The following is a 12,618-nucleotide window of genomic DNA, read 5'->3' on the forward strand; positions in this document are numbered from 1 at the left end:
ACCTGCTTACTGAAGTGTGAGACACAAACTGGGCCTGCGAGGGCTTCTCGAGGCTGGGGCTGATCCTTGACCCCACAGCCACAAGCCCTGAGGAACTGAGGAGCAGGGCAAGGGGAGACTGTCCCATACAGGCAAGCATGGCCCAGGGCCCCAGGCTCCTCCAGGCTCTGCAGAGCAGGGAACACCCCTCCCTCCCTCCATGAAGGCTTTTCCACCCGTCGAGCTGCATCTCCTCAGCAATTAGAGGGCAGCCAGAGCTGGCACCAAACCCAGACACGGCATCGTGTGCTGCAGCCAGAGGGTCAGGCGGCCCGGAGGGAAGAGACCAGAGTCCAGAGGTGGAAAAAAGAGAGAGGAATCATCTTTATTTGTGAAGTGTTAACAGATGGAACAATTCAATGCTACCCAGCAGTAAAGGTGTTAGACTCCCCTGAGCACTTGTCTGCTCACAGGCCCCCACATCACGCACACACTGCGCTGGCTCAAGCACAAGCACACACTGTTAAACCTTAAAACTGCTCCCAGCCCCAGCTTACCCTGCCCCTCCCCAATGCAGAGACATGAACAACCCAGGGAATAAGTTACAGCAATCATTTATCCAGCATCCAGCTCCTGGCTGCCTGTTTCAGAGTAACCAAGAACAGCTCAGCAGGAGCTGACTGGGAATCTGCCCGACAGGGACACGCCAGGAACGACCCCTTTGTCAGGGAAAGGTGCAGCCTTGCTCCTGGTGACGCACTGGGAAAGACACAGAACCTCTTTCTGAACCCTCTGGTCAGATCAGGTCATCTCCCAACAGCCACCAAAGCAGCTCCTCCCTCACCCCCACAAGCAGGTGGGACACAGCTGCACTCCCACCCCCCCTCCCCACTCTGTACCAACATGAAATAACCTAGGACAGAGACAGCCAGAGACCTACACTAGCAGGAACAAAGGATTTACATTTACAGGTAGAAAAACCCTCCCACGACTCTTTAAAAAAAAAAAAAAAGTGTATTTTATATTCTACAACTTAAGTTTCCTTAGAAAGTGAAGTAACTGAATCGCAAGGACGCACTAGAATATTCCGTGGTGCTATTTTACCAAAAAATTAAAAGAAAACAAAATTGTCCAGACGAGTTCTTCATCTACACATCACCTGGCAGGAGAGAAAGAAAAGCCAGTTAGATAAATCCTGTTGCACCAGTACAGCTGCACTGGGCTGGTGGAGCCCATGCTCAGCCAGAAGAGCCTCTGGCTTCTCCCAGGGACTCTCAGCACTCAGATGCTGCAGCTCTTGCTCCAGGCTCTGCCCTGGCACTCACCTGGCCCTGCTCTTAGTTTGCATTTCTCTGGCGGACGTTCTTGTCCTTGTGGTTTGTGGCATTGCTCTTCCTGGGAAGGGAGAAGAGGGTGAGGAAAGGGAGAGCAGAAAGTTCCCTCACCACCACCCTTCATCCATTAATGTAACTCAGCTCCAAGCAGAGGGTGCAGGAGATCAGATCCCAGAGCAGGGTCAGACACAGGTGCCACCCCAGGTATGTGTGGTTTACACATGGGGACATTAAATGAACCATGGGATGACATCTTTCCTCCCACTGAGTATTGTCCCATACCAGCCAGCTTTTATCTTTGCATAAAGCTTTTATCTTAGGAGCAGATTCCCTGGCTGGATAGAAAGAGAATAGAAATAGAAAAAAGCAAGGTACTCACAGTGGTGCAGAGCCTCCATCATCATCTTCACATTCAGGACAGCACACAAAGAGAAAACAAAAAACAAAGTCAGGGAAGAGGACATACAAAATGATCTCTGCCTCCCCTTAAAGCAGTGGGAACTGCATTCCAGGCAGCCATTCCACCACCACTTTAAACTGGGGAGGTTAGAGCTCCTCTGGTGAGATCTGCTACCCTGATCCATCCCCTGTGCTCACCCCCACAGCACCAGGACTTGGGATGGCTCCCAGATCCCAGCACACTCACAGCAGGTAAAGGGGAAGCCAAACAGGATGTTTCAGGAATGAGGCTTTAAGCAGCAGCAGCAGGAAACCCTTCTCCCTCCCCACATGTTGTGATATCAAAACAAACACTGCACACCACGTTCTGAGCAGCACAGCTAAGGAAACACCTCTGCCAACACGTGCCAAGCCCTGCAGCCTTTCACCAGCTCCCTGAGATCTGCCACCTCCCAACAGGAGGCTCCCAGTTGTCTCCTTTGCTCCTCGTCACCTCTTCTGCAGCCCTGGCTGCCCTTGGGTGCCATGCTCCGGGCACTGGGGCTGCCCTGGGCACCAGGATCTGCTCAGGGCTGGTGAGAGGATGGAGGCAGACACGGCTGGAACTACCTTTGACTTACCATGTGAGGTGGCACCCAGCAGCAGAGAAAGGAAGAGTGGATAGGTAACACCAGGCAAGGATATCACCCCAAAGACAGGCCAGACTGTCCCCACCCACTGGACAGGAGGGTCCAGTTCACAGAAAGTACTGGGGGGAACTGGCTCAGACAGGCCTCACTGTCACCTTTTGGGAGGGGCAAAGCTACAGAGACTTTAGGGCAGAAAGAACTTCATACCAGGGAAGTGTAAAGCCACGGGTTTACCAAAGGGGCGTGAGGGTGTATCCTCATCCATGAGCATTTGGGAACTTGAGCTCCTCTTGCCAAGGAGCATTGGGACATTTCAGTACATTCACCTGCCTGTCAAAGCACCTGCTACAGCTCTGACAGGTCAGCACCCCACAGACCTGGGCTGATGCCATCACAAACCAGATCACACAGGGGTTTTGCTGGGAGATGCAGCCACAACATCTTTAAGACAGCACTTGCCTTCCAGCCAGGGGTGTCAGAGGGCAAAACACCTGCCTGTGAAAATGCCTCGAGTGGAATTCCAAGCCCTGAAATCAGGGGAAGGATCTGACCCTTCAGCCCCTCTCTGCTGCACCTCTCCTGAGCCTGCTCCTCGCAGGGGGCCCCGCAGGATTCCAGGCAGGAAGGATACAGAGCATTCACACCGCATTGTTAATGGCATCAGATAAAGGAGCCTGACACAATGCAGATCCTCACCGATAAGGAAAGGGAGGAGCTGGTGCTTCCAGAACAGATTAAAGATAGTACCGTGTCTTTGAGATCCAGGATGTGTGGATCTGATGACCCAAAACATCCTGAACTGAACACAAATTAAGCTAAGCCTGGTTTCACAGAGCCACCGACACAGTCCCTCCCAGTTCTGCAGCACCACAAAAGCTCTAGTACATATCTATAAACCACCTTGTCCAGAGTGGGAGCTGCCAAAGCAAATCCAGCCCTGCAGACACTCAGGTTTGAGCAACAAGCAGAGGAACTGGTGAGACAAAGGGTCAGGGTGACCTGCACAGAATCCTTTCTTGCTCCAGATCTCACTGCAGGACTGTCACAAACAGTTACAGGCAGCTTCATGGCTGAAGTGGCATGGTACAGACTGGTCTCAAGTGCCCTGAGTACCCTCAAACCACTCCTCTGAGAAAGACGCCTCAGAACTCCCTACAAGACCATCCTGCCTGCACCCACAGCTTGCAAATCCCTTGATCTCCCCAGACAGATTCAAACCCAGGTGCCTCTTACCGTCAGGAACCTCATCTGGCTTCCTCCTCTTCTCATAGATGAAGATGATGGTGACAAGAACGAGGACTTCTGCCACGATGCCCAGGAAGGGCCAGAGTGCTGCCAGGCGGCTGCGGACGCGCAGGTTCACCGTGGCATCCCCGCTGCCGTATAAGTTGGTGCCATTGCACAAATAATCACCTGTGTCCTGCTCAATATCCAGTTTAAGGATGCGCAGCTCTGTCTTGCTGCCACTGGACTTGATGATGTATCGGCCAGAGGCGTTCTCCAGGAGCTGGAGGGAGGAGGAAAAGAGGGATCTCAGGGCAGTGCTGACTGACCACCCCAAAATTCCTTCCTGGGACTGCTGAGCTTTGAAACAATTCTGGTGGCACAAGAGGCAGCAGAGCAGGCAGGAGGGGAGAAGGTGCAAACCACAGCACTTACCCCATGGCCACTTTTTTGCCAGGACCAAGTGGTGACAGCAGGGTAAGAGGGATTCTTGCAGGTCAGCACACCCGTGTCCCCCTCATTGCCATGCTCGGATTTCTTGTATGCTGTCACCTGGGGGGCAACTAGGCAAGAGGGAAAAAAAAATATGGACATCTCATTATATAAATCACATAGATTTGTGCTTCCTTCAGCCCACCTCACCACAATCAGCTACCCCAAAACCTCAGTCAGGCTGTTCTTCTCACTAGTTTGGCACTTTCAAAGAGGAAAGTGCATCAAGCTGCTTCAGGAAAGGCTCAAACAGATTTGTCCAGCAGGTATTATCCCTCTATCCATTCATTATCCCTGTGGGAACATGCCCACAGAGGGCTGGTTTAATGCAGGTTCTCAGGGCTGACCCTGCAGACACTGGAATGGCCTGATAACAGCGCTGCCTCTCAGAGCCCTGCAGCCACATGAGGGCTGGAGCAGCTATTCAACCAGCTGAAAAGACACCACAGTAAAGTACTCAGGAGGTCACAGCTTCCCCATGCCCCTCCTCAGACCCCAGGAGCAAACAGATGAAATTACCAGAAACGGTCACTTGTCCTTTTATCGGCGGGTTCATTTCGTAGACACACTCGTAGATGCCAGAGTGATCCTCCTTCTTCCCATCAATTCTACCAAAAACAGGATTCAGGTAAGCATCCAGCACAACTTATCCAGAGATACCGACCTCCAGACTCACAGAATTAGGCACCCACAAGCATCAGCAGCCTCCTCCATAGCAAATTTCCCCCATTCCAAAAGAGTATTTATGCTGCACTGTGTACCTACAGCAAGCCAGCTCTCCACTCTCCTCACACACAGAGGGTGGCAGAAGAGGGTTTCATGTGCACCACGTGTGACACTGGTCTGTCAAGTTAGTGATCACTATTCCAGCTCAGTGGAACACAGGGCAAAGCAGTGGCAAAGATCACCCAGGCTGGGCTGCTCTGGATTGATCCCCACATTGAGAAAAACCCTCACATTCTCCTTCCTGTAAAGCTGCTGCAATGAGATTTAGTGGATTATGGAGCCCTGCAACAAACATCCCATTCTGCTGCTCAGTAATACCCACTCGAGGGAAGGGGCCCACAGAGTTTGTCCCATGGCTGCACTGGGACAAGGGGCTGTTTGTTAGCTCTGCCCTGCACGGCGCTTCCCACTTCCAAAAACCACTCAGCTGAGGAATTGAGGTCACGCGAGGGAGGCTGGGTTATAAATACTTTAATCCTTGTTCAGCTCCCTGTTGCTATGGGGAGACAGGCACGTCGGCACTGCCATACAAAGGGACATGATGCCTCCACAGCTGCTGGGTCAGTGCCAGTCAGGCCTGACTGTAATCAGAAAGGAAAGCTCACTGCACTGCCACAATAAGGCTGGTATTCCCACAGCCGGCACACGGACCACGCTCTGCCACAGCTCCCAGCTCCTGCTGGCAGAACAGCTGGACTGTGGGAAGGGACACAAAGCCCCAAGGAGAGACAACGTGCACTGGAGCCTCTCACTCCACACACAGGGAGCAGGGAGCTGGTAGCCTGCCCAGAGCAGGGCTCCTTCAAAGCTCTGAATAACCAGAGTCCAGCTGAACAGCTGCTTAAAATCAGGAAATCTCTTTCTAAGAGGATATTTGTGGCACAAAAGTGCCCCTTCCTCCTACTTTTTGCTCTCCTCCTCACCGTAAAGGAGAGTATTGGGTCTTACCAAAACTCTGTTAAACTCATTTTATGCTCCACAGTCCCAACGCCCCACCCCACCAGCAGGGCTGCAAGAACTCAGCCCTGGTTCCAGCTGACAAACACCAGCTGCTTTCTGGGAAAAAAACCTGTTAGTGCTCAGGTTGTGACCTTGTCCTGACACTCACGTGTAGCTGGTAAAAGCACCCTTGTTCTCGTCCTCCGCCAGGGTTTTATTCTCGTGCATCCACTTGTGGCCCGAGATGGTGGGGAATGGTGCAGATATGTTACAGCTGAGGATCAGCTTGCCAGAACTCTCACTGACATAGGTAACAATTTCTGGACCTGCATTCATAAAGAATTGGATTTAAGTTAACCTGGGGTATGGCAGAGCTGACGTGGTGCCCAAGAACCTGCAATGCAAACCCCACAGCTCCTTGTCTCTATTCCCAGCTTCCACTTACCTTCACACACTTCCCTACCAGACCTGACGGTGCCAGCACCAGAGTCCCCAGTGCCAGGTGACCAGGCCTGAGTGGACCTGGGAAGGCCACACTGGCCCTGCAGCTGCTCCCCACACAAGCATGATTTGTGTCCTGCATCACTGGAATCTCCGCTGTCCCCACCACGGGTGCAGCCCCGGCAGAGCCCAGTGCTCAATAAGCAATGGAAAAGGTCACTCTGAAGGACAGAGCACGGCTCTCTGCTGCTGTGAGCCGCCACAGCACTGATGTGTCAACACCTCTCAGCACCTGAGCAGCTTCAGACACCTCCAGGAAACACAGAGGGCGGCCAGGACCCGCTGTGGTGAGGGGGAGCAGACAAGATGTGGCAGCAATACGTGCATCACCTGAGACAGCCCAAAGGGCTTTTAGTTAGAATGACTCCAGGGAGAACACAGAGCTGTGACTCTGAGAGGTCCTGGGCCTCGATGTGCCAGGCAGCAGTAAATTATGCAACCTAAGATGACTCAGGCATTTCTACTTGTAGGAGGCTGTCCGAGAAGGTAGCTGCCATCAGCAGCACCATCACACAGCCCCATGCCACCATGGCCCCTATCCCTCCACCTCATCTCCATCCCTCAGAAGGACCAGTTTTTGCCTGACAGGCTTTTCCTCCTATCCAAATTCCACTGGAAGAAGGGTTCTGCTGGAGTTCTGTACTCCATAGCACATTTCTGCTGAAAAGGCAGCTCTCCTAACTCCAGGATTCAAGGGGAGACAGCAGGACTTTAATCTCCCTCCCAAGTTTCTATCACTGGAAGCAGCCTGGGCGCTTCGGTGTTCACCCGCCCGCTCTGCGAGAGGGAACCCGGCCACGTCCACAGGACAAGCAACAACACCACACTCAAGTGTCACACAGACACGGCCATTTCAAAAACGGTTGCATCTCAGACCTCAAAGCAAGATTTGTTTCCCCAACAGTCTGGGCCACCAGCACGGAAGCGAGCTCAAAGCAGGGCTGCTGGAAGGAGCGGGAGCTGTACGAGCCGCAGGGAAGGGCCGCTGGTCAGTGGTGGTTAGGGCAGAGTCGACCACAGAATCAAGGCTCAATTCTGCAGCCAGCACCAGGGCTCGGAGGCTCTCGGGAATAAGCGGCAGGTTCCAGGTTCTTTGGCTCCGGAAAAGGCGCGGGATTGCCGGAGGGCGAATTGGTTGGGAAGCCACAACCCTTTTTGAGTAGGGCCATTCCGGGTCAAGTCACAGGTGGTGGGGAGATTGACAGAGGGTGGGAGTCTCTCAGTTCTACAGCTGGGGTGGGAAGGTGAGGGGAGCTTTCGGGAGCCACAGGACACAGGTGCAGGGGTGAGCATGGCAGGAGACTCAAGACACCAGTGTCCGAGCAAGTGCCAAGGCCTCGGTGTGGCCACTCACGTTCGATGACAAAAACGTTCGCCTGGGAACGGATCCACTTGACTTTGGGGCTCTTCGACAAGTGGTTGCGGTCGGGGTCGTTGCTAGCCCGGCACTCATACATGCCCGAGTCGTCGCCCGTGAGGTTTGCGATGGAGATGGTGCTGGTAGAGTGCAGGTTGTAGGTGGCGTTGATTTTGACACGGTCCTGCCGTGCGCCATCCCAGAGCTGGGCATAGGTCTCATTGGGGTCGATGCCCTCAAACCACCACTGGATCTCAGGGATGGGATTGCCAATCGCCTCGCAGTACAACTCCACGCTGTCCTGAGTCAGTCTCTTTTGAGACAGCGGTGACTTTATAAAACCAGCTATGAGTTGAAGAGGTATTAGTGCAAAGTGTTAGTGCAAAGCAAGAATTCACCTTCCACAAGCAAAAGTGACTAAGAAGAGGCTGCACACCATCTCCAGATCAGCACACTCTTCCCTCCCTCCCCTCCACACTCTGAACTCTGCCTGGCACAGACAGGGCTGCTCGCTTGCATTTTGTATCTCCTGCAGCTCCACTGCAAAACCAGGCAGACAAACCAGCACTCAGTGTGGTTTATCTCACTATCCAAACTGGACATCCCTGGCATCACCCACCTGCTGTGAGGGGCAGCCCAAGGCCACCAGCACTTGCAGCTGAGGATGAAAACACTACGTTTGTGTTTCAAGGGCTTACACAGCCTCCACATTCCCCAGCCTGTGCTCCGGCAAGGTGCTGCATCACCATGGAAGGCTGGGGACAGTGAGGCAGCAGAACTCTGACTGAGCCCCATCCCAGCCCAGTTTGAGACAACTGCAATGGGAAAAGGGCTTCACTGTGCCCCTGTGGCCCCAGGAGGAACGTGTCTGTTCCCCCTCACTGCACAGCCCGGGGCTGCCTGACCGTAATTCAGAGCTGGCTGGGGCCCAGGCCCCCCCTTGCTGTGCCTGGCACAGCCACACGTACCGGCCACACACACCGGCCCCGAGCCTGCCCACACCCCTGTTCCATCCTTCAGCCCCACAAGGTGCCCACCAGGAACTCCTGAGCACAACCCCGAGGTAAGAACTTTTTTTGGGAAGGAGGAAAGTCTTGCGCTCCGCAAGATGTCACAATCCAAGTGAGGAAATGCGTAAATTTGTTGTCATACAAACACTGAAATCTGACTTTTCATCTCAGGCAAGACCAGCCTGCAGAGCTGAACTGGCAAAAAGCAGACCAGAGGCACAGGCAGCACTGCAGGCTGAAATTTGGGTATTTTTCACTCTGCACTTGGAGCCAGAGGCCAGAGGGTGCAGTGCTTGAATCAGCCAGTCCAAAGGTCGGTCCCTGAGCTGCAGAGAACCAGGGAATGGAGTGCCAAACACCCTTAGGCTCCAGGGCAGGCACAGGGCAGCAGCCACAGCCCCAGGAGCCCTTCCCAGGGCAGGCAGGAAGGGAGGCTCAGCAGCTCCACTTCGGGAAAAGCCATCAGGCACAGGTCGAGGTCACTACGTGACTCACCCCCAGCCAGATTTCAGAAGAAATTGAGCTTGAGACACATCCTTCCTGTACTAAGCAGCAGCTCGCACCCCAAGAACCTTCCAGGAATTAATTTGCTCAGTTAAAAGCACTTTGTGATTATACACAATCCTCCATGATGTACAGGCACAGAGGAAGAAGGCTTTGGATAAGTTTTTGGGGGGTTCTGAAAGCCTGAAGATGTTCTAACGAGAAATCCTAAGGCTGCTTTTTGTGAGAGTAGGAACAAACCAGTGTCACAAACCCAAGTAAGACACAAGTTAGCCTGTAAGCTAAAACTGACTGCCAAAGAATTCCACATTTTTCAAAGGAAAAACTAGGTTTTCCTACTAAAGCTTTGAAATACTTGAAGAATAAGCATGGCTGAAAGAGAAAGGAGCCCCCTATGGGGGGTGACCAAGGCTCCTAGGAGAAGGCAGACACTAATTTTAACCAAACAGGAGGCTCAGGAGCATCCAGAGATGTTATGGGATGAGGGTATCAGCTGGGTTCCATCCCAAAACCACTGACCTGTGCACCAGAAGGGGTTTTTCCACACCACAGGCCTGTGATCAAACACTCCCAACCCTGACAAGCCCTGGAAGTGCCCACAGCACTTGTACGAGCCCGTCTGCTCCAACTGCGGCCCGAATTAAAGCGGGAGCTGGTAAAGATCAAGGGGTTTACAGCTACAAGGTGATTACTGTACGCTGACAAAATAAGCTGTGCAAGGTTATTTGCTCTGAGTTAGAGGGTGCCTCGTGCAGTTCAAACAGGTTAAAGGGCTCCAGCAAGCAGCAGCAGCGAGTACCATTCGCATTCCCATGGGATTAACGTCCTCCCTGTCCCCACCAGAAAGCTGAGAGCAGGAAATCCCAGCCATGGGTTCTCTGGGCTGGGGAAGGCGCCTGTCGAGCCCAAGGCACAGGAGCACAGCCAGTACCAACCCACTGGGATCGATCAGGGCTGCTGCCACATTTCCCAGAGGGTGACAGGCTGCAAGTGGGGCTCAGCTCCCAAAGCCCAGACGCTCCTCACAGAGCTGAGCCGGATGCTTCCCCGGGCACAGCGTGGTATCTGATCCAGCAGGACAGCAGGGAAGGCACAGAGACCAGATAACATTCTCCAGAGTCACCTTCAAACTAAAAACAACCTCTCCCCCCGCAGAGGGAGGAGTCCCCGGGCTGTTAACAGCAGTGGGAAGTGGCTGAGCCCAGCTTGAGCCCCACTGGGCACACGTTCCTGCCTGGCCTGACCTTTGTTTCTTGGTTTGGGAAGGGGATAGTTGAGGATTTAACATTTTTTGCATTTTAAAATAGCTATAAAATCTGCCCTTAAGCTTTGCACAGCCAGGTCAAAGTCAGGGTCCCTCCCCTAAGGGCACAGAGTCCAGGCACACACCGACCCATGCTCCATGGGGTGAGCTGCTACCCAGTCTGCCCCATAAAGCCAAACATAAACATTACTGAGAGGCCAAACCCCACTTTCCAGCCCCCACTCTGCTCCCTCGAGGCACCAGCACAGCTCCACACCAAGCCCAGGCATGGCCAGGCAGGACATGGGCATTACACAACTCATGGGCTAGCTGGGCTTTTCAGATCCAGGGATTGCCTCCTCCACATCCCACTGGTGCCAGTCCCCAGGCAGGAGGGCGCTGGCAGAAAACCCTCGAGCCACAGAGGGAGCGGGTGCGGCCAGCTTGGGCAGCTCCAGGTGATAGGTGTGAGCTTTAGGAGAAGGCTATGCCCTGCAGAACTAAAATACAATTCTGTAGCAACAAACTATCGGAGCACACCCTTCGCTTTTCCAGGATCCTCCCACTCTTTCGCCTTCACTCTCAGGGTTTGGTTCTACTATGCTCACTTAAGCGCCAACAGGCTACAAATTGTTTTAAGTATTCAAAACGCGGAACAGCCAGGAGCAGCTGCTCGCCACTGGCGACCAAAGCGAGCCTCTCCCATTTGCACCTCGTGCACGAGGGCTGGTGCGGAGGCTGCGGAGCCCTGCGGGGAGAACACGGCCGGGTTTGCCATGAGGTCCTCCAAAGGCTGAGAAGGTGAAGGTGGAGCCTCAGCACAGGGCAGAGCCCGCTCATCCCTGCGGGAAGAGCTCCGAGCGCCCAGCCGGGGGTGCTGGAGCCGCCGCCCCCCGCCCGCCCCGGGGATTATCCCGAACATCTTTAGGGTTTAAAGCCCGGGGACCCGCTGCTGCTCCTCAGCCGTGGAAACCGAAGAAGGGACTGCGGGGAATAAACTCCTCGTTTTCCTAAGGAGGAAACAACCCAGTGCGGCTGAAAGCACCGGCGAACCCCGTGGCCCCTCCGGTTAAAGAGATCAGCGAGCACGCGGTGCGCCGGGGCATCCTCCGCCCGAGCCCCGGGACTGCCCGACGGCAGCGTGGAGCTCAGCCCGGCCCGGCCATGCTCCGATAGCCCCAGGGCGCCTCCGTTTCCCCCGGTCCCGGCCCCGCCCGCCGCGGACGTGCCCCGCCGCAGGCGCCCGCGCCGCCGCTCCTCCCCCCACGCCTGCCGCTCCCGGAGCCGGCCCGGAGCCCACCCGAAGGGCTGGGATCCCGCCAAGGCCCCTCGGAGCCCCTGCAGGACATCCCTCCGTCCAACCCCGCACGGAGCCCCTCAATGGGTCCCCGAGAACCCCCCGCCACCCCGGGCAGCCCGAATGGAACCCTCCAGACCGGAGCCACCCCGGCCCGCCCCGGCCCGGTCCGTACTTGTCCCCGCGGCGCCGGCGGCCATCGAGTACAAGACGAGCAGCGCCAGGACCGCGCGCGTTCCCCCCGCGCCCGCCGCCATCTCCGCACGCGCCCCCGCCGCGCCGTGCGCGCGCTATAACCGCGACCGGAGACCGGGGAGGCGAGACCAGATTGGGCACCGCCCCCTCGCCCCAGGTCAACCAATCACACGGCACTGCGCCCCTTAGGCCCCGCCCACTCGGCCCAGCGCGGCCAATCAGAGAGAAGATGACACGGAGCGCCTTCTCATCTCTCTGGGCCCCGAGGGCAGAGCCGGTTCGGGCCGGTGCCGGAGAGGCCACGCCCACCGGCGGGGGCAGCCAATGGGAACGCGCGTTGGGGGCGGAGCCGAGGGTCCCGGGGGAGGCCCCGGTGCAGCCGCTGCCCCGGGCGGGTCCGAGACCGCGGAGGTACGGGGGGGACAAACAGGTCTGCACGTGTCCGTCCCTGCCGAGCCGGGGCACGCACGCACCGGGGGGAGCACCGGAACCCAGCGTCCCCCAGCCCGTATGGCTCCTCGGGGCGCAGCGTGGGCAGAGTCACGGGGGAGCCAGCGGTGCTCGGTCCCCGCTGTGCCGAAGGCGCGCTGTGGTTCCCGGAGCCACACGGGGTGAGCCAGGGCCCCCTGCGGGTCCCCCGCACAGCGGGGGATGTGTGGGAAGGAAACCCGGCAGCGCTTCCTCAACGCGGGGAGTCCGGCACAGACAATGGCTCCTGCGGACACCGCGGGGCTGCTGCCAGGAGAAAGCCGCCGACCTGTCCCCCCCAGCCCCCTCCGGCCCTCAGCA

The 12,618-nt window shown here is 55.9% G+C and overlaps 1 protein-coding gene across 2 annotated transcripts; it reads right to left on the minus strand.

The window, feature by feature from the left end:
* Positions 1-339: 339 nt before the first annotated feature.
* BSG (basigin (Ok blood group)) lies at positions 340-11,907 on the minus strand. Of its 2 annotated transcripts, XM_033082256.1 has the most exons (9): positions 11,810-11,907; positions 7,578-7,925; positions 5,892-6,048; positions 4,577-4,665; positions 4,001-4,128; positions 3,575-3,848; positions 1,693-1,717; positions 1,305-1,374; positions 340-1,138 (listed from the first exon to the last, which is right to left on the minus strand). In XM_033082256.1, exons 1-8 carry the CDS (start codon positions 11,889-11,891, stop codon positions 1,317-1,319), a joined length of 1,161 nt encoding a protein of 386 aa, XP_032938147.1. In that variant the 5' UTR covers positions 11,892-11,907; the 3' UTR covers positions 340-1,138; positions 1,305-1,316. The 2 variants fall into 2 exon arrangements, with proteins under 2 accessions (XP_032938147.1, XP_032938146.1); XM_033082255.1 differs by lacking the exon at positions 7,578-7,925.
* Positions 11,908-12,618: the final 711 nt, after the last annotated feature.

The sequence above is a fragment of the Catharus ustulatus genome, chromosome 29 (assembly GCF_009819885.2).
Source record: "Catharus ustulatus isolate bCatUst1 chromosome 29, bCatUst1.pri.v2, whole genome shotgun sequence".
Classification (NCBI taxonomy): domain Eukaryota; kingdom Metazoa; phylum Chordata; class Aves; order Passeriformes; family Turdidae; genus Catharus; species Catharus ustulatus.

What these genes read in the sequence shown, in the direction of transcription:
- BSG (XM_033082256.1), bottom strand. Translation starts at nt 11,891, where the DNA reads ATGGCGGCGGGCGCGGGGGGAACGCGCGCGGTCCTGGCGCTGCTCGTC. An exon ending in GAACGTTTTTGTCATCGAAC is followed by an intron (nt 6,049 to 7,577) that starts GTGAGTGGCCAC and finishes TTATGAATGCAG; the next exon opens with GTCCAGAAATTGTTACCTAT. An exon ending in GGCAAAAAAGTGGCCATGGG is followed by an intron (nt 3,849 to 4,000) that starts GTAAGTGCTGTG and finishes TCCTCCCTCCAG; the next exon opens with CTCCTGGAGAACGCCTCTGG.